Source organism: Symphalangus syndactylus, chromosome 12 (assembly GCF_028878055.3).
Source record: "Symphalangus syndactylus isolate Jambi chromosome 12, NHGRI_mSymSyn1-v2.1_pri, whole genome shotgun sequence".
Lineage (NCBI taxonomy): Eukaryota > Metazoa > Chordata > Mammalia > Primates > Hylobatidae > Symphalangus > Symphalangus syndactylus.
In genome coordinates this window covers 129,288,807-129,314,280 of record NC_072441.2, presented here as the reverse complement: position 1 = coordinate 129,314,280, position 25,474 = coordinate 129,288,807, and the positions used below count along the sequence as shown (strand labels likewise).

The 25,474-nt window shown below is 44.2% G+C and overlaps 2 protein-coding genes across 11 annotated transcripts in view; both read right to left on the bottom strand.

Moving 5' to 3' along the window:
• BEND5 (BEN domain containing 5) overlaps positions 1-25,081 on the bottom strand; it is a 49,830-nt gene extending 24,749 nt beyond the window's left edge. The window contains exons 1-3 of one of the 3 annotated variants that reach the window (XM_055255119.2): positions 24,673-25,081; positions 9,318-9,451; positions 6,863-7,247 (exon numbers count right to left, since the gene is read on the bottom strand). In XM_055255119.2, the coding sequence (XP_055111094.1) occupies positions 6,863-7,247; positions 9,318-9,451; positions 24,673-24,898 (745 nt within the window). In that variant the 5' untranslated portion in view covers positions 24,899-25,081. Of the gene's footprint in view, positions 1-6,862; positions 7,248-9,317; positions 9,452-24,034; positions 24,228-24,672 lie in introns of those variants that run through there. The other 2 variants (XM_055255120.2, XM_055255121.2) reach the window with 2 other exon arrangements.
• AGBL4 (AGBL carboxypeptidase 4) overlaps positions 1-25,474 on the bottom strand; it is a 1,484,537-nt gene that overhangs the window by 233,511 nt on the left and 1,225,552 nt on the right. The window lies entirely within an intron of this gene.

The following is a 25,474-nucleotide window of genomic DNA, read 5'->3' as shown; positions in this document are numbered from 1 at the left end:
CTGCGGCTACTTCTGATTTGGGCAACAGTTCAAAAAAAGTCCTTCAAAGTACATGATGACCAATAATTTTCAGACAAACTATTCCACTTCTTACTACTAGATCTCTTCCTGCCATCTGAATTGAGCAGGGTACAATAGTTTTGGAAACTGCCCCACCACTAACTCTAAACCAGCAGGCAGACTGTGGGCCTCTTGGGCCTCACCTCCACATGGGAGATATAAACATCCAACTAGACAAAATGGCTCTTGTCCACCCGCTTTGGGCCTTTCTCAAAGCCCAACTTTTTTATAGTATTCCTGCTCATTGTGAAAATGAACTGAGGCTGAAAGAGACGGGAAAGAGCTCTGAGATAAACAGGCCCCAAGAAGAGAGTCCTGGCAAAGAGAAGACTGAGCCACAACTAGTGATGTCTAAAAAAATCTAGGAGGTCAAATGGGGTGGTTGAGAGCTAGAGATGGGAAGATGGAATTCTGCCCAGGAGAAGTTGGGGGTGGTAATGGACAAATTCTATCAGCTACAGACCAGTGAGTTTGAAATCAAGTCCAGGCATGGTTGTAAAATAGACTGTTCAAATATGATTTCTAAGGACTTACAAGGGGAAATAGGAAATCTCTAGGAGTCATCCAGGGTTGACCAAAGATTAAGACATGCCAGATCATCACATCTGTGTTCTGCCGTAGGACAATGGGTGCCTACGATGGATGCCGAGTGCTATATACACATTTCCTCATGCACATCTTCAAATGATTCTATATCTTGATGCAGTACCTACTGAGCACCTACTATATGTCAGCCTCTAGGAAGATGACTTTACTGCATTTATTCACTTACTCCTTTTTTTTTTTTTTTTGACAGAGTCTCACTCTGTCGCCAGGCTGGAGTGCAGTGGCATGATCTTGGCTCACTGCAACCTCCACTTCCCGGGTTCAAGCCATTCTCCTGCCTCAGCCTCCCGAGTGGCTGGGACTACAGGCGCGCGCCCCCATGCCCAGCTAATTTTTGTATTTTTAGTAGAGGCAGGGTTTCACCATGTTGGCTAGGATGGGCTCGATCTCTTAACCACGTGACCCACCCGACTCGGCCTCCCAAAGTGCTGGGATTACAGGCGTGAGCCACTGCCCCTGGCCCATTTGCTCCTTTTAAGAACCATAATAGTTGATACTATCATTCACTCTGTTGTACAGATGAGGAAACTAAGGCTGAGGAAGTTAAGTAACTTGCCCGAGGCAACAAAATTTGAATTTGGTAGAGCTGGGGTTGAAAACCTCAGTATTTCTGACCTCAGAGCCCATTAGGGCTCTTAATCACTGAGCTGGTTCTCCTGTCTGTATGTAGTGGGCTTTAAGATACCTAGAGGAGAAAACAGGCACCTGAGAAGGGTTAAAAAATGTGTATGAAGTTACACAGGTAATAAATTAAGACAGCTGAGATTCAAACCCAAGTAATATCTGCTGCTGAAGCCCAGGTTGTCTCCAGTACAGGAGAAAACCAGCATGAAGCATTTGGCTGACATTAGCTGCCTTTTCTAAGGCACCATCGGAGACCTGGGCTTAAAGAAACCAGTTCAGACTGCAAAGGATTTTAAAGATCAAAGCTGGTATTTTAACGGACCTTGGACAGCACACAAGGCACAAACCCAGAGGGTTACAGAGGTGTTAGTGATCCAGCTCTAAAAAGTTGAAACAGATATACAGGCCACAATGGCTTTCTCCTTTCTCAAAACTTTCAGCCAGCTTATGATCTAGCCAACAGGACATTATCTCTTCTTTCTGCATTCTCCTCTCTAAAATGGAGACAATAATCCCTACCTGGCTTGCAATAAGACTATCGGAATTGTCCAATGAGATAAAAATGTCAAGGTGTTTTGAAACCTGTAAAATGCCATGCACATGTGAATTACTGTTATTACTCTAGTTATCTATGCCTCTTCTGGTTAGAATTCATCATTTTTGCCTATATTCCCTGACAAAGCACACACAAAATCTAAAACCGTCATCTGCCTCCCTCCTGCAATTAGAGCACTGATTTTATTTGCCTGGTGTCACGCTGCGTACATGTTTGTGTTCCCTGTGAGACTTGTGTGCATCCTGAAGGCACGGATTACGTCTGCTCCTCTTTGTATTCCTCACAGAGCCCTTGAGAGTCTTATTTGAACTAATGTTACCGGAGTCACACCACAATGAATTATACTATCTAAGTGGTACTTACAGTGTAACAAACTGGGGAGGACACCGTAGCCTTGGACTTTGCCTTCTAAGAACAGGGAATCTAGCTGAGGAGAAACCAAGAGAGACCCTAGAATTTACTCCATTCTCACACATGGGGGCTTACCCTCCCCCAACTGGGTCTCTATTGTTCCGCTTCCCTTCATCCCCTAAAATTCTCTGTGGCTGCCAATGCCCGGTTTAAACACACCATTCTAATCTACTTGTGCATTGTTTTTTAAAAAGGCACTCTGTCTTGTTCGTTACATTATTCCCAGCACCTAACCCAGTCCTGGAACAAAGGATACCCTCGATAACTGTTCACTGAATAAAATAATGAATAAATGAATATACACAAACATCTGTACCTTGTACATTGGAATGTCACCATGCTTTTTGCATCCTCGGCATTTACTTATTTTGGGGAGGATGGGCAGGAAAGGGAGAAAAAGGAAAAGGGGACTGGCATTTATTGAACACTTACAACATGGGGGTCACGGGGCTAAAGTTATGACATTTGCTTCCTTATGTAATTTTGACAGTGGAGGAAAGTGAAGTTCCTTCCTATCAGAAAGGGTTGTTTACCATGCTAAGATCACAGACAAGGAAAGTTCTGTTTTACAGAGAGAGATGATATCCTTTGTGGGGAGTAAAGGGGATGGAGGAGACACCCCCATGTTGGGAAAAATGAAGTCTAAGAGCTGAAGAAGGCCATACGGGTGAGGGTCCAGAGAGGCACGCAGGACCGGGGGTCAGGAGACCCTTAGGAATAAGCCAGTGACACTTTTTGGGCTTGCTTCCTCGTCAGCAAAATGAGGGTGACAGTCTATAGCCTAAGTTCTTTCACTACTCCATGACTCCATGTTGGAATACTTCCTGTTAAATCCATCTTTTCTTGTGTGTGGAATGAATGAAAGAATGAATAAATGTACAAATGAAGATGTGTATGATTCAGTGAAGCCTCTGAAACATACTCTCTTGCTGCTATCCCCCACCCTTGGGTGTGGCTCCACCTTTCTGACCCCAATCTCCCCAAGGTGTGCCATTACAACTCCTGACAAAGGCCCTTGAGCTAGGCCCCTAGCTGAGGTGGACAAAAAATGAAAATACTCAAGGATATGCCTCCGGGAGCAACACTCAAATGAGGCCCAGGGGGCAGAGAATGGCAAAGCCTGGGTCCTGCATCAACCCTAAGCCAGGACGTGTTTCTCAGAGGGCAAGTGAAGGCGAGAGTCAAACAAGGGTCTCTCATTCACTTTCTGGTTGTTCTCTGCCTTCTTAGTGGTGTTTATAGATCAGGATCTGTTACAGCAAGGGGATATCTTACCAGACTTTCCAAGAGAGACTTCTCCCTTCAGATGCTAACCTCTCTCCCAGAACTGGCACTCTGTGTTTTAATAACATGTTTACCTCCATCACTACCCTCTCCCTGCCTCCCAATGTCTTAATCTTCTTTGTATCTCCGTAAGTTCCTAGGCTCAGAAAGCATTTGGTCAATGTTAGCTGACGGACTGAATAAACAAATGAACAAACATATATAACCTCTCTTATCTTCAATATTTTAAGAGGATACTGAGGCAGAGAAGTTAGTTACCCTGCCCAAGGTCATACAGCCAACTACCAGCTGGGGGGTGCCTGAGTTAAAAGCCAAAGTTAACCCTATCTTAGCTCCTCCATTACATGATGTTGAACAGGAGCTAACAGTAATCAAGCATTAACAGAATGTCAGGCACTATGCTGTGTGTCACAAGGCTGTAATATTATCATTCCCATTTTACAGATGAGAACACTGAGGGTCAGAGACATACATGCTCTTTGCCTAAATTGCTTCTCACTCTCCCCATCTACTGATTCCTATTTGGATAACAAAAATTCATCCTTCAGGCTTCAGCCTAAAAGTTGTTTCCTTCAGGAAGCCTTCCTTCTGTGACCCCTCAAAATCTGGTGGGTAATCCCCTCTGCTGTCCCACAGTCCTCTATGGTTTTGTCCCTATGAAGGCATTTATGTACTGTGCTGTCATTGATTGTTTCAGGATCTGTTTCCCTCATCAAACTTTAAACTCCTCACAATCCCCTCTGCTGTCCCACAGTCCTCTATGGTTTTGTCCCTATGAAGGCATTTATGTACTGTGCTGTCATTGATTGTTTCAGGATCTGTTTCCCTCATCAAACTTTAAACTCCTCAAGGGCAGAGGGCAAGGGCTGTATTGCAAATATACTGAATTCTAACACTAGGCAAGGTCCCTGGCATGTAGCAGGAGACAAGCAAGTATTCATGGAAGAAAATAAGGTCATAGGAAAGGAAGGAAGCAAGGGAAGAAGGACATGAGCTTCCCAAAGCCACAGAGTTGGGAAGTAGGGAAGGTGGGGTTTGAATCCAAGCCATGAAAACATACAACCTCCTCTTAAGGGTAGAGATCCTTTTATTTTATTCTTGTGGATTCGTCTTGGAACTTGGCACATTAGCATTCTCCTATTAACGTGTTAATCAATAGACTTTTAAGCTTTCACTGATGAGAGACAGTGGGTGTGATTTTCCAGGATGCCTGTAGCCCTGAGAGGATAGGGTGGGTGGTCTATGCATACTTGGGGCTCCAGCTGATTTATGTTGAGTCCAACCCATTGTAATGATGATGGTGACTCAGATCAGGGAAGAGCTAGCCACTGGCCTGTGCAATGGCCTTCAAGGCCTGTGGGATGGAAGAGCCTAGAAAGATCAAGACACTGAAACTATGCTTCAGGTCAAGTTTTTCTACATGTTTTAGGACTAAAAGAGGCATATAATGATGTAAAATGCAGGGTATCTTCCCACCCCAGGGGCTTAGGAGTGGTTTCTAGAGTTTAAACTCAGTTCATAATCATGAAAAACAGGTAGTTTCCCTGGGAATTGAATTAAGTATGAAGAATTTCTGTTTTGGGTGTACTTCCCTACAAGCCCCCAAGAAGTTTATAAAAGGCACAGCATACAAAGCACACTGAAAATACAAATTATTCACTTTAAGATTGGGAAACATTTTTTCTCTCTGAAAATTTCAGTTACCCCCATCCCCCATCACTGCTACAAGAACAATATAGCTTTTACACATTTTTCCATTTATGATTTATCTTTGAGATTTTATTTTAATAAAGAACTTTACTAACTTTTGAAGTTGCAAACCATATGCGACTTTTCGTGTCCCTGTGAACCTCTGTAGACTACGATTTGGGACAATGGCCCACGCAATGGTAGAGTTGGGGAGTGGCCAAACTCCAACCTACGAATTGAGTGACTAGAGTTGAGACAGAACTTTACCTCTGCCTCCCTAAGTGACTCTGGGGAAGTCCCAATGTCATTTCCTTTTCTATGACAAGGGCATGAAAAGGCCTCTCTGCTGACTCCTTGGACCATCCAAAGATCTACTGAGTCACTACCTTGGGGACATACTTTAAGAAGCAAATGACACCTACAAATGTAAGTAAATTAGGGTAAGAATAAATCAAAGAAGAATGAAGCTTCATGTCTAAATATATTATCTAGATAATGAAAACCTTCATAAGGGCAAAATGGTATTTTATTTAAACTTTGGGGATATTTCTAGACTAGATTACCACCTTCTTCAAGCAAAGCACACTGACTCAGAGTTATTAATTACTGTCTTCAGGGGCTACAGAGGCAATGAACTTGTGTTAAACCGATTTCCTCAATATTGACTGGGCCGGGCTCTATCTTTTACAGTTCTGGATTCTTATGTTCTGAAAGCATTTTTCTGTCTTTTTCTCTCTGGTAGGCAGTCATTTCTTCCAGCAGTCAAAGCTGCTGCCTTTCAGATTTCTTGATCCCTGCTTCTAAACCACTTTAGATCAGAAAACCTGATTAGTTAAAATAGGGTGCAACATAAGAACCTATTAAGTTCTATGAGCAAACCAAAGGAGTTTCATATGTCTTTATATTCATCCTGCTAAGGTCATGTGCCTCCCTGCTCAAAGCTTTCTAATGCTTTCCATTCCTACCAAAACAAGTCCAGACACCCCAGGCTGGTAAAGTTTTCAAGTCCTTCTATCTTCTGTCCTCAAAGCACATTTGCATTATTCCTCTCAGTGTGCTCCAGGTATTTGACCATGCTCACGAGTGCTGCTCAGCCTCCTCTTGTGCCTTGAAACACTGCCCAACCTTCAAAGCTCAGTTTCTTACTGAAGTCTCTCCATGCCCTCAGTTACAAATAACCTCTCCAACCCCCGAACTCTCATATCATTTTGTCAGAATTCTCCTTTGGCATTTATCACTTTCTGACTTAAACTAATACATGTTGTTAGGATCACGTCTACTTCTTTTTACTATCCTGAAACCTCCTTGGAGGGGTTCCCTACAATCCCTGTTACTGCCTCTTGCTGAATGAATGCCTAAGTGAGTGAGCAGTGACAAATGTTTTGTCAGCTCTTATTCTCTGACCCATGTTCGCCAATGTTCCCATAGCGGAGGCTGCTGCATACATAAGCTCCTATCAGATTCACTATGAGTGGGGAGTGACTCTTCCTTGAGATAACTGATAAGCCAAGAGTCTTTCCTTCCCTAGCCTCAGGGCACTTGGTCTCCCTCTCCCCTTTCCCTTCCCAGAAGAGGCTCTGCACGAAGTATTCCACCCCAGTGGAGTGGTAGGTGGCCTGCTGGGGCACTCACCGCTGCCAAGCCGCAGAAGCAGCACATCCTGGAGCCTCCGGTTAAGGTCACGGAGCTCCTTCATTTCAGACACAAGTGCCCCGTACTCCTTGAGCTTCTTGGCCTGTTGCACCAGCTGCCTCCGAGTCCGCTCCAGCTCCTGCTGGAGGTGGCGCATCTCTTCCTGTTGCTGCTGGTAGTTGCGCAGCAGCTCCTCATACAGAGCCCGGGGCACCACAGCATCTTCTAGACTGTCCATGTCCTCTGTGCCTGGCGAGGCCTCCACGAAGACCTCTTCCGGACACGTGCTATGGCCCAGGCTCAGGCCGTTCTGCTTCTCTAGCCGAGCCACCACTGCCTCGATGCTCTTGTGCGCCACTTCGCTCGGCTTCCGCCCCTCAGGTCTCTGTGTAGGACAACGAGAATCAGTTCAGGCAAGGGCAGCTGGGACTTTCTTGGACTGCAGCTCAATATTTCCCCAGACAATCCTAAAATCACAGAATCACAGAACATCAGTGCTTGGAGAAACCTGTGCAAACACTTAGTCAAAGCCCTTCATTTTATAAATGGGGAAACATTTTATAAATTTTATAAATGGGGTTCCGAGTGGGGAAGGGGCTTGCCCAAAGTCATAACCAGGACACTGGTTTCCCAGGCCTGCACTTTTTCCTTTTCACCACTCTGCCTCCTGGATGCATATACCATGACCACCCTTCCCAACTCCCCAGGCCCCCAGCCCACCCACAATGCCTAGGCAGTGGCTTGCTCATGGGGATGTTCAATATGTATTTGTGGAGAATCAGGGAGAAATCAGGCCGGGCCAAGTGATCCCAGAGGAGTCACAAATGTCTTCAACAACAAAAACATAAAATTCCTCCCCAAAGGCAATTCACCATGTAAACTTTTCATCAAGAATGCTTTAGGTGGAAAGGATGTTAAAAACTCTAATCTACTCTCATCTCGGGCAGAAAACATGTCTTATTTTCTCTGTTTCTCCTCTGCCTACTCACTCAGAACTGGCACTCAGTAGTGGCTTGAAAAATATTTACTCAACCGAAAAGTTCAAAGAATTCTAGCATTGAAAGGTACTTTCAGTTTAACTTCCTCATGTTACAGGTGAGAAAACTGAGGGTCAGAGAGTTCAGGGAAGGACTACACTTAGGGTCACACAGTGAGACACAAACAGAGCCAAAACCAGAATTTGGAATCTAACTTCCAGTACAAGGCTCCTTCCCCTACGTCTGCCAGCCTCTCCCTCAGCAAGACAGTGGATAGAGAGAAGAAAGTTCATTTATGAGAGAATTATCCAGGACCCCCTCCAGAGCTTGGGGTTCCACTGCCTGAGGAAATTCTAGCTCAAGTAGCTACAGCTTCTACTGAGGGGCAGTGAGAGTTACAGGAGCAAATGAATTCTTCACTCAGCGCAGGAGGGTCAGGAGCTGTCCTGACTGGGGCACGTGTAGGAAGTGCAGACAACTGAGGACATGAGATTCCAGGCACTTCTCACTAAGTTTCAGGAAATTTAAGGAAAACCAAACCAAATCAAACCCAGCCCAATGAAACCATGACTCTGATGTTGTGTTACATGACAAAATCTTAAGTCGTTTTATCTGCTGAGGTAAGGTGCTACTAGTGTAGATGAATTTATCATTTAACTAAAGTGATCGTTACAATATGTCTGCGTCACTGTAATGTGAGACCCCTGGAGGCAGGGACCATGTCTGGCTAATGGTTCCAGGTACCAGCACAGGGCCAGGCCCATAGCAGGAGTGCAGTGAATGCCATGAACTGAACTCAGCTACATTCCTTGGGAACCCCCTCAACCTTGTGACCAAAATCAGACCATGGTCAATGCAGAAGACATCCCATTTCCTTATCTTCCTTCTCCTTTCCTCTCAGGTATCTACTGCACAGAAAAAAACAGCTAGCTTGCTGAACAAGATGTTCAGCAGTTTCCAAAGTGAAGGCTGGAGACCAACTGGGACACACAGCAAGAAAATGCAACCTCATGCAAATGTTTCCATCTAACCTGAGGTCTCACAAATCCCTTCTGTGAACCTCGTGCACTTCCCAATGAGTTCAGCCTTAGCTATTTGGGGCAATCTGACAGTGACTGGCCCTAAACTTCTCCCCAAGAATAGCTGCTTAACGTTCTTGGAGCTCAGCAGTGACCTCTCCAGAGCTGTGGGCCAAGGAGAAACACACCGTTCCAAACCTCCAACAGCGATGACACTGCACAGACTGTGCAAACAGGACCGTGCTTGGTGGCACAGCATGAATCAGGGCTCTCTGGAAAGTTGGCCAGCAAGGCAAATACACACTAGTTGTCCCATGCTTTCCCTACCCTGAAAAAAATCATGGCCGGTGATACCAGGGGACATTTACATGGGGAGAGGAAGCCAGACTGAAACTCTTTAGCTATGAGATATCTGAAAATGCTCCCACATACTTCCAAAGAAAGAAAAGATTTTGTTACCTTGATGTGTCTAAGCTGTAAATCTTCATCCCCATAATCTTTAACCTCTCCATCTTCTTCTACATGATTAAGAGAAAGCTTGGGGATTTTAATTTTCTTCTGCATCACACTGTTTTCAAGGTCAGATTTGTCTTCTAAAATGCATATCAAGAGAACAAGGTTCATCATGAATTAAAATGAGTCATTATGAGTTTAGAATGCCCAAAACCTCAAATGCTAGAAAATAATTGAGGCCAGACCAGTTAAAAAGGAAAAACAAACAAACTCAAGGCCGGTTCCCTCTTGCATACAGGGATCCTAATAGCAGTGCAGATCTAGGAACAAGGGTGTTTGCTAAAAGCACTGTCATACAAAGCGTTGAAATAGCAGCCAGTGAATTTGCTTAGGGGTTTCTCTAAGTACATCCTAAAGGGTGGCCTTTTATGGAATTCTAGAATCTTGAATTGGAAGAGCCCTTAGATTGCTATCTGATCTAAACTAAAATGGCACATGAATCCCTCAACTCAACTGAGATCTTTCTAAGCCAAGTGTCTTCCCAGGAGAACTTGGTGGGTTTCTGTCAGCTCAAGTGCCAATAGACATGAGAGAGATTATAGCTGATAGGGATGTAAGGAAGGGCAGGGGTATCTCCACAGCCCTGACACAAGGAAGGCTGAGGGAAGGCAGACGGGGGAAGAATAACATTTATCCCCTTTTTACTGGTATCAGATCTCAGCATGACTGAGTTTGAGGGACCTCAGTGAACAAGTGGTCCAACTCTCTCATGTTACATGAGGAAATTCAAACCCATAGGATGGAAGAGGCTTGCCCACGGCATGAGTCTGAGGAACAATGGGAAAGAGGCCTCTGGCACCTCACCCACTGCTTATGTGTGCTCACGACACATACTGAATGTAAAGTGCTACACAAATACAAAAGGATATTATTTCTACTCATTTTCTCATTCTTTAAGCTCAACCTCAGATAATGTTTCTTTTTCTGCACAGATTTCAAACTGGACTTTCCAGATTTGTCTCTCACTGGATATGTCCAAAAATAAAAGTTCAAACAAGAGGGCTCCAGAGGCAAAAATCTTCATCTTCTCTGGACTGTCCCCTTGTGGTAAACTACTTTGTGCTCAGGGCTTAAACTGACACTTTAGAGATTGCTGTTTCTCATGGTCCTCAAAGGTTCCCACTGCTATATCCCAAATGCGTTTTGTAGCATGTTGCCTAATGTTGGATGTAGCATATGGCCAGGTAGTTAGTTAAATCCAGTCTTGAAGGGTTGTGTGTGTGTGTGTGTGTGTGTGTGTATGTATGTATGTATTTGCATGTGTTAAACATGCTCTTACACTGTTCCCAGGCCAGGCTTCTCTCCTCACAACTTGTTAGTAAAGCTGAGAAGGCAGCTTATAAGCACATAACTATTCCAGAATGTACTGAAATGCTGAATCTTCCCAAATGGTCTTGGGGATGAAGGCCCAGCTGGTCAGAGGTGGGAGTCTAGTATCAGAGACGTAAGTGTGAACCTCAGCTTTTCTATGACAGTATGAGGACAGGTAGGCAAGGGCCTTAATCTCTCTGAACTCGTCTCTCCTCATAATGGAGGTTGTGAGGCTGACAGCAATAATTCACGCAACCCACTGAACAGTGCCTGCTACACACTGGACATTCAATGGATGGCACAGTATAATTGGTATTATCAATGTGTTCTGAATCATTTTCTTCTCTTAAGCATAAAGTGAATAGAGATTTAATTAAAAAAAAAACAACAACAAAGAAACGATTTAAGTAGGGTAAGGATGATAAATGTGCTGCTCAGAAAAAAAAGAGGTGGTCTTTGTTAACAACCCCCTACTGATGAAAATGGCCTTTCCCACTGAGCAGAGGAGCAATCCTTGGGTTCCTATTTCCACAACAATGGCTCGTTCTTGCACTCATTGTGCCTATAAAATACATCCAATGGGTTAGGCATGAACAACAATAGGGACTCAGGGTTTTCTAAAAGAGCAACAGTTTCCCTCCTACAAATCCTTGCTGACTTCTAAGTCAAAAGGCTGCTAAAATGTAAAACCTAAAGAAAGTACTTCAGATGAAAATATCTTGCAATGGTGTTTTTTGTGTGTGTGTGTACGTGTGTGTGTGAAAAAAACAGACAAAAAGAGAGAAAGAGAGAGAGAGGATGAGGGTGGTATTAGGATTTCTGAGTGTGTTGAGGCAAAGCTCCTGGACTAGTCTTCAGTTTGACAAGTTGAGGGCAAAGTCTGACATGCAGAGCCACGAATTAGAAATGACAAGCTATGCTATGCCTCCCTGGGCTGAAACTCTGTAGCTCAGGATCATGTTAGTGTGGAGAAAAGCAATCGTTCGGACTCACAAAACCAGGTTGACATCTGGATGGAGAATGATCCTCAGATCATCTAATTCTACTTTTCAAAATGCAGGTGAGAAAAATGAGGTTCTAAATGGTGAAGTCTGTGCATCCATCCATGCAACTCTCAGGCCCAGGAATAAAGGAGAGGCAGGATGAACAGGGTCCCCATCCTGGAGCGCTCACTGTTGTGCAAGGTCACAGAAGTTAGTGTCATAACGTGAATGTAGGGGAACTCCAACCACATAATCCAGATCCAGAGCTTTGCCTTCTATGCCTCGACTTAACCTTTACTGAGAATTTACTCTGTAGGATCTAAACTCGCCCTGGGGACACAGATGAACAAACATCCAGTTGGAGATACAAGATAAAAACACAAGAAAAGAGAACCCAAGATCTCAAATGCTGAATTTGAATGAGGGAGAAGTAACTGCTAAAGGATTTTAGGAGCATGGGAGATCACTTCGGTCAGTGTAACCCTGGAAGGCTTTCGAAAGGAGGTGGCATTTGAGCTAGACTCCTTACTTGCCAGGTGATCTTGAGTAAGTTAATTTACTTCTCTGAGACTATTTCTTCACCTATGAATTGAAGTAAATAATTCCTACTCACGTTGCAGAACACTGTGAAGATTACCAATTCTGTGTGTTAAAAACTTGGGCAGAGTGAATGGCACTTCAACAGTTGGTACTCATAAAAGGATAGCCATTTAAAGGATGGTAACAATCTGGACTACACAAGAGGGGTAAAGAATAGAAGCCAAATGGGGAAGGCTGGGGAAATATTTAGATCGAAATGGTTATGAATGATGGTTCAGTTATAGGCAGGAGGGAGAGGTGAGAAGGGAAGAAAAGGTGGTTGGAACTAGAAAATAAGTGGCCTTGAATGCCAAGTTAAGAAGAGCTGAGGCTCAGTGTGCAGATGTGGAATAAACCAGGCGTCAGACAACCTGGATTCCAAGTCCAGTTCTGTCGCTTTTTAGGTGTGAGATGTCAGGCAAGCTGCTACCTCATTTAGCATAATTTTTCTCTGTACAAATGCAGATACAATATGTACCTCAAGTAGGATCCAATCAGCTCAGTAAATGTTCCTTGAAAACAATACAGCCCCGTGCAGACAAAGGTGCAGTGGATGACAGAGCTCAGCAAGGATTGCCTGCTGGCTTCTGCTGGCTTGGGGCTTGGGGCAGGCTTGCTTCTGGAGGTAGAGACCTGCTTAGCTGCCTAAGATGGGTGACACTCCCCATCTGATGACAGGAGGCCTCATTCCCCCACCAGCTATACTCAAGGCTCTAAGCTCTTCCATCTAATTAGAATGCCCTTATTTCTTGTGTGCTTGACAAACTCTGCTTAGCTTCCACCCTCCTCCCTCCCCCTCAAAGATGCATTACACATCTACACATCCTACATACCTTCTTTGTAGTCTATTATCTTACTATTTGCAATTATCTGCTTAAAGATCTTATCCACTGGCATATGAGTAACCTCAGGGCAGGGCCCATATCATAGAACTACTATACAAAAGAGACTCATCAAACAAAAATGTTTAAGGAAAGAATAAAAAGAGGCTACACCAATAAGCATATGAAAGGAGCTCAACATCATCAGTCATTAGGGAAATGCAAATCAAAACTACAATGAGATACTACTTTATACTCATTAGGATGGCCCAAATCAAAAATAAAAGGAAAATAATGAGTGTAAAGAATGTAAAGATATTGGAACTCTCATACATTCCTGTTGGGGAATGTAGAATGGGCAGCCATAGTAGAGAACAATATGGCAGTTCCTCAGAAAACTAAACACAGAATTACCATAACCCAGCAATTCCACTCCTGGGTGTATACGCAAGATAAATGACAACATATACCCAAACAAAAACTCATACACAAATGTTCGTAGCAGCATTATTCATTAACCAGCCAAAAGGTGGAAAAAAACCCAACTGTCCATCAACTTATGAACGGATAACAAAATGTGGTATACCCATACAACAGAGTATTATTCAACCATAAAAAGAAATGATGTACTGACTCATGCTACAACATGGATGAATCTTAAAAATATTAAGCAAAGTAAAAGAAGCCAGACACAAAGGCCATTTATTGATTTCATTTATATGAAATGTTCAGAATGGGTAAATCCATAGAGACAAAAAGTAGTTTAGTCGTTACCAAGAGCAGGGGGAAAAGGGCAATAAAGAGTGACTGCTCAATGGGTAACACGGATTTCTTTTCTTTTTGGGTGATAAAAACGTTCTGGAATTAAGTAGTGGTGATGGTTACAGAACATTGGGAATATACCAAAAAACACTCACTTGCACACACTTTAAAATGATTAAAATGGTGAAATTCACATTGAATGAAATATACCTCAATAAAAAATTAGATTACTACTTGTGGAATATATTACATGTCAGATACCTCTACAAAGATCTTTACATACATTATGCCTCACAATAATCCTGCAAGTAGGTATATTATAAGCCACATTTTTTTTTCCAAAAAAGAAGAAATGAGGCTCAAAGAAACATAACTCTCTTCCTAAAGTCACCCAGCTGGGAAGGTACAGAGCCAAGATGTGCTATAGATCTACGTGCCTCCTAAGCCTATGCTTTATGCCCTCTAAACACATTCCTGGAACATGGTAGAGCCAGCATAAATACTGAATGAATGAGTGAATGATAGCTACAGTTGAGGACATCTGAATTCCCCAGCCTAAGCTCAAAGCAGAAGACCACTTGACTCCTGCTTTCTTGCCAGACCACGTCCTCTATTCTTAGTAAGTCTCCAGAAAGCAGCAACCATCACTTGGCACAACAGAAACAGGTTGTGGCCAACCCTCAGGGCTTGAATGGGTTCTTTGAAAAGGTGGGCTGAATAGTCCAGGAAGCTCTGAAGTGTCAGGAATGAGTTCAGGAAAGGGACAGAAGCAGATAGCACCTTGATTCACATGCCTCTTGACCTGGATCCTGGCTTCCTCCATGCTTGGCCAGGGGGATTTCGAGGCTCCTCTGAGAGTTAACCACCTCCTGGCTCCATCCTAGTACTTACCAGTCTCTTCCTGGACCCATGTTCCCAGGGTGAGGGTCAGGAAGTCCCAAGTCCTCTGCTCATTTTTTTCTGCAGGCAGCGAACATTTACCAAGTTCCTGTTTTGGTTTCAACACTATGCTAAGTAGTCCTTGTGTTTTGGGCCTTACAACCCAGTATATGACAAGAACTCAACCAAAATGCAAGGTTTGACTTTGTGAGAGACACTGGCTTATATAGTGCAAATATCTGCTCTCTATGCCTTCCTAACCCTAATCCTGAATTGAAGGTATAGACACCTCATATCCATAGAAGATTACTGAACACTCAGTGTCATCATAACAAATGGAAGAAACAGTTGGCAGAGGGAGGCCCAGTATCTAGCAAAAACCGTGCAGTCTTTTGAATCAGGTGGTCCTAATTTGGAATTCTGGCTTTGCTACGTACTAACTGTGGGAGCTTGGGGTAGGCTAGTTAAACTGTCTGAGACTCAGTTTCATTATCAGTAAAGTGGGGATAATAAACTCTTTTCCAAAGAGATAGTGCATGTAAAAGCACTAAGCACAGTGCCTTTCTTGTCATAGATGTTCAATAAATAGCAGCTGTTAGGCTACCCTTGTGTATTACCCGTTTGGCTTTTGTCCTATGGCAAAGAGAACCACTGCAGGTATCTGACAACGACTGAGACATGATGAAAGAGATGTTTTAGGAAGATTAATGTGACAGTGGCAAGGAAGACGGATGAGATGTGAGGAGGAGATAGAACACAGGGTGACAAGAAGCTATAACTCTTGACTGGTCACATGAATGAAGGTGAATGGTGGCGTGGATCATCCTTAAGACAGTAAATACTTTACGTGGCCTTTTAATGTGACTTTGGGATATGCTTCTGGCTTTGAATTCCAAGAAACCACAGAAGAAACTAGGAAGGATGAAGAAAGCTCTCTACTCAGCCGGTCTGTGCAACTGCTTTAACCTTGAGGGCAAATAATCAGTTTTAGTGTAAACAAAAATAGATGTGCAGCCTCTGAAGATAAAATCACCAATCTTGACTTCTGGACTCTTTTATGTCCAGGGCAAGGAAAACCACCAAAGATTTGGGCATTATCCTTTTCCTCCCCCTTTCTAGCTACTACAATGTCAGCTAATTGCATTCATCCATTCAACAAATACTGAGTGAGCACCTACTATGTGCCAGGCTCTGGGCAACATTCCTTACAAACTCACTGTATTTAATCCCTACAATAATTCTACTGAAGCAGAAACTGAAGCTCAAAGAAGCGAGGTGGCTTTCATAAAGACATAAATAGCAGAGCCAACATTTCAAATCAAGTCTGTTTAATACAGGCCCTGTTCCTATCACCTAATTATCCTACAGGAACAAGCGAAAAATAATGAAGTTGCTGTAACTTCCTCAAATGAACTAAAAGGCACATATAAAATGATGAATATGTCAATATAACTTCCTGAAGTGCCTGCCTTTCTCCCAAGATCTTGCCTACACCCTAAGAGAATACTGTGATGAATTCCCAAGTTGAAGTAAACACTATATAAACATGACCTGATGCCAAACTCCTGAACTACAAGGCTTATCAAAGCCACAAAGCTCTAAATAATGCCCAAATAGGGTCTCTACTCAAAGCCACAAAGAGCTTTCTTGTAAAAAAATATGGTAAAAACTGCTATTCAAAAATATAGCAGAACTTGGTATTATTAATCTGAGGAGGAGAAACATTCCATTAAACTTACTACTGGGAAAAGAGGAAGCATGCTGGTAATAGGCAAATGGTGTTTTAGAAAAAACAAGCAGGTGACAGGAAACCCAATGCAAGTCTGTCTTCAAAAGTGAATTTACCCATGAAGAATTTACAGTATTATTAAAATGGGAGAAACTCTGTCTTAACTTCCATTTGGCATATAATCAGGCTGGACAATTAAAATAACCCAATGTCAGAGAGCCTAATTTGGTATGAGTTTGTTAGCCAGGATGAAATTCTGAAAGGCTACACATAAAATGCTTTATAAAGGTCTTATAAATATCTATATATAAGTTTCAAGTTTTTCATCTATACAAAAATCCTGTGAAGTTTTATGTTTGCATTAAAAACAGATATGCCACAGAAAATACAAACACAATGCATTCTCTGGCTGATGGGGCTTGTTTTTATAAAATCCAAGGCAGACAAAATTCTCAAGTTTCAAGGATTGTACCCAGCCAAGTCTACAAAAAAAGAGTACCCTGCTGTGGTGTTGCAGAAAGACATCAGGAGACACCAAATCAAGGCCTGCCTCTCTCATTAACTTGTTTGGTGATTAGCCCTCTCTCTTGATTTTCTTTTCTGTAAAACATGAAGACTACAGTAGAAAACCTTAACAGATCCATCTAGCTATGTGACCGCTGGCCAGTCACAGGGACTTCCAGGTCTCTTTCTCAGCTGTGTAATGTAGGGTTAACAGTAGATGAGCTAGAAGATTCTTCCAGGTGGTCATGTTTGAAGAAATGCCCTACTGGGCCATCCACATAGGGAGAGAAGGAATTGCTAGCCAGGTTTCAGTAGGTGTCCTTGTTCTCACTCCCACCACCTCACTGGCCTTGGCACAGGACTGGGGCACAGAAAAAACTGGGAAGTTCATTCTTTTTTTTTTTTTTTTTTTTTGAGACGGAGTCTCGCTCTGTCGCCCAGGCTGGAGTGCAGTGGCGCAGTCTCGGCTCACTGCAAGCTCCGCCTCCCGGGTTCACGCCATTCAAAAAAAAAAGCTGGGAAGTTCATTCTACGGAGTCATTTGTCTAGCTGCCTCCATGTGCCTCACCAGGGCTGTTGACAGTGCAATAAATGTCCCTAGGATGGGGTCGCAGAGGAACAAACAGGGAGGAAAATATTAATAGTAAGGCTTTCATACTTAGGTCAAGTCCCAGGAGGACTTAAAACACACACGCAAGTTAAATTTTAAACTTGTATGCTCCTTCCATGTGCTCGTTCCTCTAAGTTATTCCTTTCCACAGTGGGCAGTACCCACAACTAAGCAAGTCACTGTTCTTCTCTCAGCACCTGTTAGTCCACTGTAGTTCCTAACAGTTACCTATATTTAATGAGAACCTACTATATGCCAGATATTTTTCCATATTATCTTGCTAAATAACACAGTGGGCAATTACTATCTCCATGCTATAGATGAGCACCTGGAACTCAGAGATGTGAAGTATCTCCCCAAAGCCACACAGCTTCTAAGTAGTACAGTCAGAATTTAAACCCAGACTATGTAACTTCAAAGCCTGTTCTCTTTCAGCTCTCTAAAATTTCCTCTTCAGTAGTTAAGGAAATGATCCAGAAGTCATCTAACCAAACTCTCCCATAGTGCAGGGTTCCATCCTGAAATACCCCTGACCTGCTTGCCACCTCTAGTGACAGGGAGCTCAGCACCACGCTAGAAGCCCTTTCCATTATTTGTCTGCCCTCTCTGCTGTTATATTGCTCCCACCAATGCCTGTGAATTCCATTCTCTGACCCCAACTCTGCTTTCAAGAACAAGGCTGATCCTTCCTCTGTGGTGCAAAACTCAGAAAATGAAAATTACCAAAATATCATCCCACGCAAATCTTTTCTTTTCCTGCTTATGTATTTAGCTGTCGTATCCTATGTCTGACCAATGAGTGAAAAGGAAAAGGTAGCTGCTATATAGTTAAAAGAAACCAAAACAAGCCTAGTTCTAGGATCCAAAGACCTCTCTTCTCATTTGGTTTCCAGGACACCTATCTCTGCTGGTTATCCCCCAATTCCACGTCCATCTGTTAGACTGGGAAGGCTGCTTCTTCCCAGTCACCTTTTTTTCAGGCTCTTCTTTAACTGTGCCTTTAAAAGCTGATGTTCTGCCCTAGCACACTTCTCTCACTCTGCACTCTCTCCCACTGTAAGTTCAAACCTTCCTTAGTTCATGACTTCCAGATTGAGATCTTTGGCTTGGAATGCTCTTCTGAACCTCAGACCACATGCCTACTTACTCTCCTGACATACCCACTCACATGTTCCATAGGCCCTTAAGATTCGACAGGTCTCAAGCTACTCATCATTTTCCCTTTCAACCAGCTACACTTCCAGGGTTCTCCTCGAGACAGGGAGGCCCAGATCACCACATCATCATCACACACATTATTACAACCAGTCAGTTGCTAAGTCCCATGAATTCTCCTTCCTTAAAATATCTCAGGTCCACCATGACCACCACCACCTTAGTTTAGGTCTCAGAATTTTGGACTGAACTGACTCATATTTATCCACAAGTCCAGTCCATGTGGGAAGACTTAGCCCACTGCCTGGCACCTACAGTGTTCACTAAACAACTGTTTGAATGGCTCTCTTTTCTTGGGTAAAACAAAAATCTCTATCTCACAAAGATGTAGAATATGTGCACTGAACCTGGAACCAGGTAGGTATTTATAACATACTTGGTAGGGAAACACAATGCTTATTCCTCTTCCTGCATTTCCCTGGAGTATAAGACTGACCACCTAGTATAACTCAATACTTGTGGAACTTAAATCAACCAGAGAAAATATCTCCAGATTATGAATGTTCTTCTGGTAGGAAAAGTACACACAACTTCTGTCCCTAAGGAACTTATAAGACAAAGCAGGTAGGCACACTAGAAAGAGAATTGGTCTTGGTGTCAAAGACCCCAGTCTGAATTCTACTTTCTGGGTATGCTTTTAAAAATAAAAACTAGTATGCTCTTGAACAACAAAACACCACATAAAAAGCAACTTGCCTGGGACAATTTTTTTCTTTTTCCTTAGGAACCAGAACTCTGAAGCACTCTATAGCACATACTATTTAGTTGTAAAAATTTGTGATTGTTACTCATGAGAAATCACATTAGACTGAACCTTCAATGGTTAACATCCCAGTAGAATTTGCAACAGATGACAGCAGGCAATTTCCAATCTTTGCTCCAATGTATATCAGCAAAACATGTCAAAACCTAAATTAAAAGTTTTCACTCACTTTTTTTAAGAAAATAAATCCTTTTGTTGGCAGTTTCCCACTGATGACATGCAACAATCTTTGCATATGAAATCGGCTAGTCCTCTGCTTCACTGCTAACTTTGTAGAAGTTCCAAAGCATTTCTGGAGCAAATGATCTATTTGGACTAACAATGCCAAGCTGGGACCTGAGCCCTGAATGAGCTAAAATTACCAAAGCAATAAGAACATGGCTTTGGAAGCTATTTCCTCCAAGTGTGGGGTTTCTTCTAGCTAGTTGAGGGAGTGATAAAGAATGTTGACTTTTTCCAGATGAACAAAGTTGAATGAAAACTTCAAATCCTACGGCAGGTTTCTGTTCTGAAAAACCGGCTGCTGCTGCAGAGGTTCCTATCTCCCCTATTTCCCTCTCCTCAAGCACAAAAATGCACCTGTCTTCCCAAAGTTGATGAGTTCAACATGGGCACACCAGTGTAGACTATATGCTGGGCACTGAGGATGCATGCACAAGGAAGCCAGGCCCCTGTCCTAGAGGAGTTCCCTGTCAGGCAGGAAGAGAGGCACATTCATGACTAATAAAAACAAGACATAAAATGCTACAATCCATAAGCAAGGCAAAAGCAAAGTGAAAAGAGAGTTCTGAGGAGGGAGAGAGTCTCTCTTGGGGGCAGAGGGAGGAACAGGGAATGCTACTGAAGCAAGGTCTCCCAATGTACTTCGTCCACTCCTTTATGACAGGCGGAGGGGGCTGGACCACAAACTTCTGTCACATGTCTACCTTCCCCACCTGAAGGTGAGCTCCTTGTGGGCAGAGGCCCCATATCAGACAATGATTAATCCATCCTGGCTGGCTCAAAGGAGTGCAAGAGCGTGTGTTCACAGAAGAGTAAGAAATACCATAGGTCTCAGGGAAAGGGGAAAAGAGAGTGAGGCTGGAGAAGCAAGGTGGGGCTGGGATACAGCTGGTGTAAGGAGGGCTATGAATGCCAGGCTACAACTGAATAAAGAAACTAAAACTATTCAGTAGGCAATAGGGAGCTGCAGAAGGTTCTAATGACAGCAGTCAATTAAGACTGTGTTTTAGAAGATTATTCTAAAAGCAATTGGGAAAATAGATCAGAGACACGGTTTAATCAATGAGAAGACTGCTTCAATAGTTTAGATAAGAGCTGATGCTGGCCTGAATGCAGGCAGTGATGGTGGAGCTGGAAAAGAAAAACTTAAAAGATAAACTGCAAAGCCCACCTTGAATGGGTCCATTCTCTGTGTTCCCCCAGTGCCTGGCTTCTACCTTTATTTAGCACTTACTTTGAGGTCCCCAAATTACACACTCCCTGAGGATGATACCCATTTCTTTTCCATCACTCCCTCTCCCACAGAAATCCTACATAGCAGGACATGAAAAGTCAATGCCTGCCACCCCTGGGTCATGCTGTCGTTTCAATCACAGTACCTGAGATGCATAGGTGCATTGGTATATTCACTTAATACAGCACTGGGCCTGGCATACAGAAAGCAGTAAGGAGACATCTGACAGCAAAAAAATTTAGCACACTCAAACAACAGTAACAGAGCACAGGTGCCTAGATAGAACAACTTCAAATTTTAGGGCTCTAGGCACAGAGAAACCAGTTTGAACCTCCTAAAAAAAAAAACATAAAATTCAACACTATGAGCCCCAGTAGCAGGCTGGATTGCAGTTAGATGATGGTGAGCTCTCCAAATGAGTAGTTCTTACTTTCACAACCTGCTTGGCAAATAAACGAGAGTAAAGAGAGAACAGAGGTCAAAGGTGAGTCAAACTTTGAGTTATGTGGACCCTCCAAGAGGGACAGGCTTAGCGAAGATTTATTCAAGCAAATGCCAGCTGAAGAGATAGGCGGGTGGGGGACAGCTGTGTGTGCTCTGTAAGAGGGAGGTTGGTAATGGAGAAAGAGCAGAATGGGCTTGAAAACTCAGAAACTAAAATTATACTCTGGCTTGAAAACTTGCCTTGAGCTGTAAGCTTCATGGACAGTTTTTCCATTTCCTTTCACTCCGTCCAAATCATGCTGTGTAGCTGATGGGAACATCAGCTACTTTACAAAGGAGACTGCCAAGTGGGGGCCTGGCACTGGAAGACCTGTGTTCCAATTCCAGCCTTGCCATTTATTAGCTGTGTGGCTGTAGGCAAGTCTCTGAGCTTCGATGTCCTCATCTATGAAATGGAAATACTAACCAGAGCAATACCTACCCAAATGTCACTTAGAGGACTAACAGAGATAATGCATAGGCATATAGCAAGACTATCAGGAAGGAAGGGGTTTTGTTTTTCCTTGAACTGGGATTGTAATTTGATAAGTAGTGGTATAAACCACCTACTATGGGCAGTAAAATGTGAAGTCCCACAGTAGTCGGCTTTGACATTTCCTGAGTGTAAGAAGAAGTATACTTCAAGACAGCTCTGGGTTGGGTTGGGCCAACACTCAGTATAGCAACATACTTCTCAGCAAAAGCCAGAAAGCTGTGCTGAAACTACCTTGGAAACCATTCTATCTGTGTCAGAGAGATTAATTAATCAATTAATCTCTAATCCACAAACATAAAGCCACCTCTGCTTCCCACTTGAGGGGTTTCCTCCTCACACCTGGTGCCATAGCACGGTGGTACTTACATATAGGAGATGCCAGATGAGCTCTTCGAAGTCACTGCAAGCAATTCTCAGAGCCACCAAGTTTAAGTCAAGAAGGGGTTTGAAGATACATAAGAGTTATTCCAGGGCAAATGAATTCCCAAACTCACCCTGGCCCTTCGATCAGGTCTCTACCCAGGGCAGTGGGTACCCAGGAGATCAAAATTCAAAATGTGGTTTGGCCAACTTCAAGTTGTTATCTTTTTTTTCCCCTTTCTCCTCCCAAGAAAAAAACTGAAGGGAGGTAAGGAGAAGTGTTTTTCAACTAATTCAAACTGGCACACTTCTTTCAACCTACTCTGCCAGTTTCCAAATGATGCTTGGGTTTTTTAAATAACCTCACAGATTTATCAACGATCTAACTTGGAGGATGAACGGTCTACAGGTTCAAAATTCATGGTTCTCAGACCAACAGCTACATGTATCTTCCTTCTGAGGACTTGTGTCAATTTCAAAATCAGAGCTGGTGGGAGCTGCCATCTGCCTAAGTGGCCTCTCTGCAGTGCCTGAAGGGTCAGGCACAGTGTATATGCATGTTTGCTGAATGAATGAATAGATGAATGAAACAACCTCCAAGAGAGGAAAACAGCCATTACACACTAAGAAACTTATCACTGACTCTCTTTAACACATCACTTCTACTCTCCTAGGACCCTTCCAGATCTAGGAGTACAATACAATCATCAAGAAGCATGCAGGTGTTTTCTTCTAGCAAAAGGGAAGCTAAGGTTACAACCTAGTTATAACTTCCTCAAGCCTATCGTCTTGGGAAATAAATTCCTAATCCTTTCCCTCAGGTAATTAAAGGCAAGTAAGCAAACAAAATAAAACCTAATCAGCTATGAATGGTTCCCTTTTCTAAAATTTGCTTCCCCTCCCTCAGTTTCTTTGGCCCTAGGTGTCTGGCAGTGGGTGGGCCTACACTCCTGTGTGCCAGGGCTTATTAGGGAGGTGGTATGGATAGAGCCTGTCAAAAAGGGTCCCAGTGCTGCTGGTCAGTTTCCAGTTCTTCCACTCTTCAACTTCTGCAAACCTGTTTTCCAGAGGCAACATGAGTCGCGAGACTAACTTGCGATGAGACCCTGGGCAAGTCTCTATGGGTTGAGAGAATGTTGGGTTCATCTTTTAGGCTAAATGTGAGGAAGCAAAGGAACTTGAAAAAAATAGAGAAGGCCTCAAAATTACAAAACATCTTCATTCAGTTCCTAACCCTTCGTGTTCTTTCTGGTAGAAGGCAGGGTGACTATTTACCCACTTTAAGGTTCATTCTCTTTACCAGCAGCAGCTAAAAAGGCTGCTCCCCAAAACGGAGATGATACTTCTCCCTTCCTTGCTGGTCTAGACTCAAACTTCCTGGAACTAGCTGGGAAAGAGGGACAGCTGTCTTCTCTTTACAAAGGAAAAGGTGTCTCAGCATGGCAGGAAGAACTGGAGCATAGGAGGATAAAGGGCTGGTTTCTTTCCCTATCACCAACTGAACCTCAGTACCCTCATCTACGAAATGGAGATGAGACTAGCTGCCTTAGCCCATCTCTCAGGGCCCTGGCAGAGCAGGGATGAGAGGTCCAGTGTTATTCTGACCCAGAAACTCTCTCCTGGCCCTCAGCTCTCTCATTCAGGCAGCCTTCTGGGAGATTCAGAAAGGGGTGTGGAGGCTGAGGGATGCCTTAGGGCCTCTACCTCCTTACCTCTGCCACCCAGCCAGGGAGGGGCGGGAGAGTGTGGTGTGGCGCCCAGTGCACTGAGGTTCATTGCCTCCTCATCCTGTCCAATGTTGGCCCGGATGGGACAAGGATGTCATAGCTTCCCTCTGTGAGGAGGGGCTCCCACCTAGAGGATCGGACAATATCCTTCTTGCTCCTCACTCCAAGGAGGTACCAACGGCCTTAAAGGGAGAGAGACAGACAGCTTGAGAAACTTAAGAAGACAGAAAAGAAGAGAGAGAAGGAACTGGGAGACAGGTAAAGAGAAGGTGAGAGAGAAATGACGGTACAAACAGGCAGGGAGAAAAATGGAAAGTGAAGGAACGAAGAAAACACAAAGAATCAGAAAGAGGAGGACAGACACAGGTGAAGAGATGAAGACGGACTGACAGCGCGGGAGCTTCGGGGAAGCGGGGAAGACAAAGGGGACCATCCCGTCTTTTTAACTGGCCTGGCCTCTTAGAGACACCCCGTTCCCAAATGAAATGCCCAGAGGACGGGAGAAGGAGGCAGGAAGGAGCAAGCAGTGGCTTCCCCCGGTCCCCTCCGCCCGGGCCCCCGGCCCCTCCCGGGGTCCCAGCCCCCGCCCGGGTCCCACCGTCCCTCCCCGCCCGCTCGCTCACCTGCCAGCGCCAGGATCTGGGCCTTGTGGAGCAACAGCGCTCCCCAGTCGCGGGGGGCGCGCGGGGGGCTCTCGGGCCCGGCGCCCAGTTCCTCCGAGCCCCGGTAAACGGCGTACACCTTCTGGTTGTCAAAATCCAGCCGCGAGCGGGGGCTGAAGTCGCGCACGCACGACACCGGCAGCGCGTAGCAGACGTTGTCCTCCAGGAACCGCACAAAGGCATACATGGTGGGCGCCGGGGGCGGGCCCCGGTCGGGCCGCTCAGCCCGCGGGGCGGGCGCGGAGGTGGGGATCCGGCGGGGGGCGCGAGTCTCGCTGCGGTGCTGGGGGGAGCGGGGGAAGCTCCCCAGGACCCAGGCTCCCCCCACTGTTATTGTTCCTGAAAGCACCGTTCTGCCAATCGGCTGCTCTCGCCTGGGCGCGGAAAAGGGAGGGAGGGGGGGAAAGGGGGACGAGGGGCGGATGAGGGGGGTTTGGAAGCGCACTGCCACTTGCAAAGTCAGACCCGAGCAATCACAGCCGGAGCGCGATTCGAATGGGGAGGGAAAAGGGTTCAGAGATTCAGTTGCAATAAAAATAATAACAAGAGCATTGCAGGAAAAAAATGCATTGATTAAAAGGTGCGCTGCGTGCAGGATTATATTGCTTCAACAATCGCGCTGCCAAATTGCATTGCAACAAAACTGCATTGCCAAGTAGAGAAGTGTATGAGTGAATGAATGCGGGATAGGGGTGGGGGCAATCTTGTTTGAATCTCAAAGTGTAAACTTGGAAGCCAGCAGAAGTTTGGACTGTTTTAAATT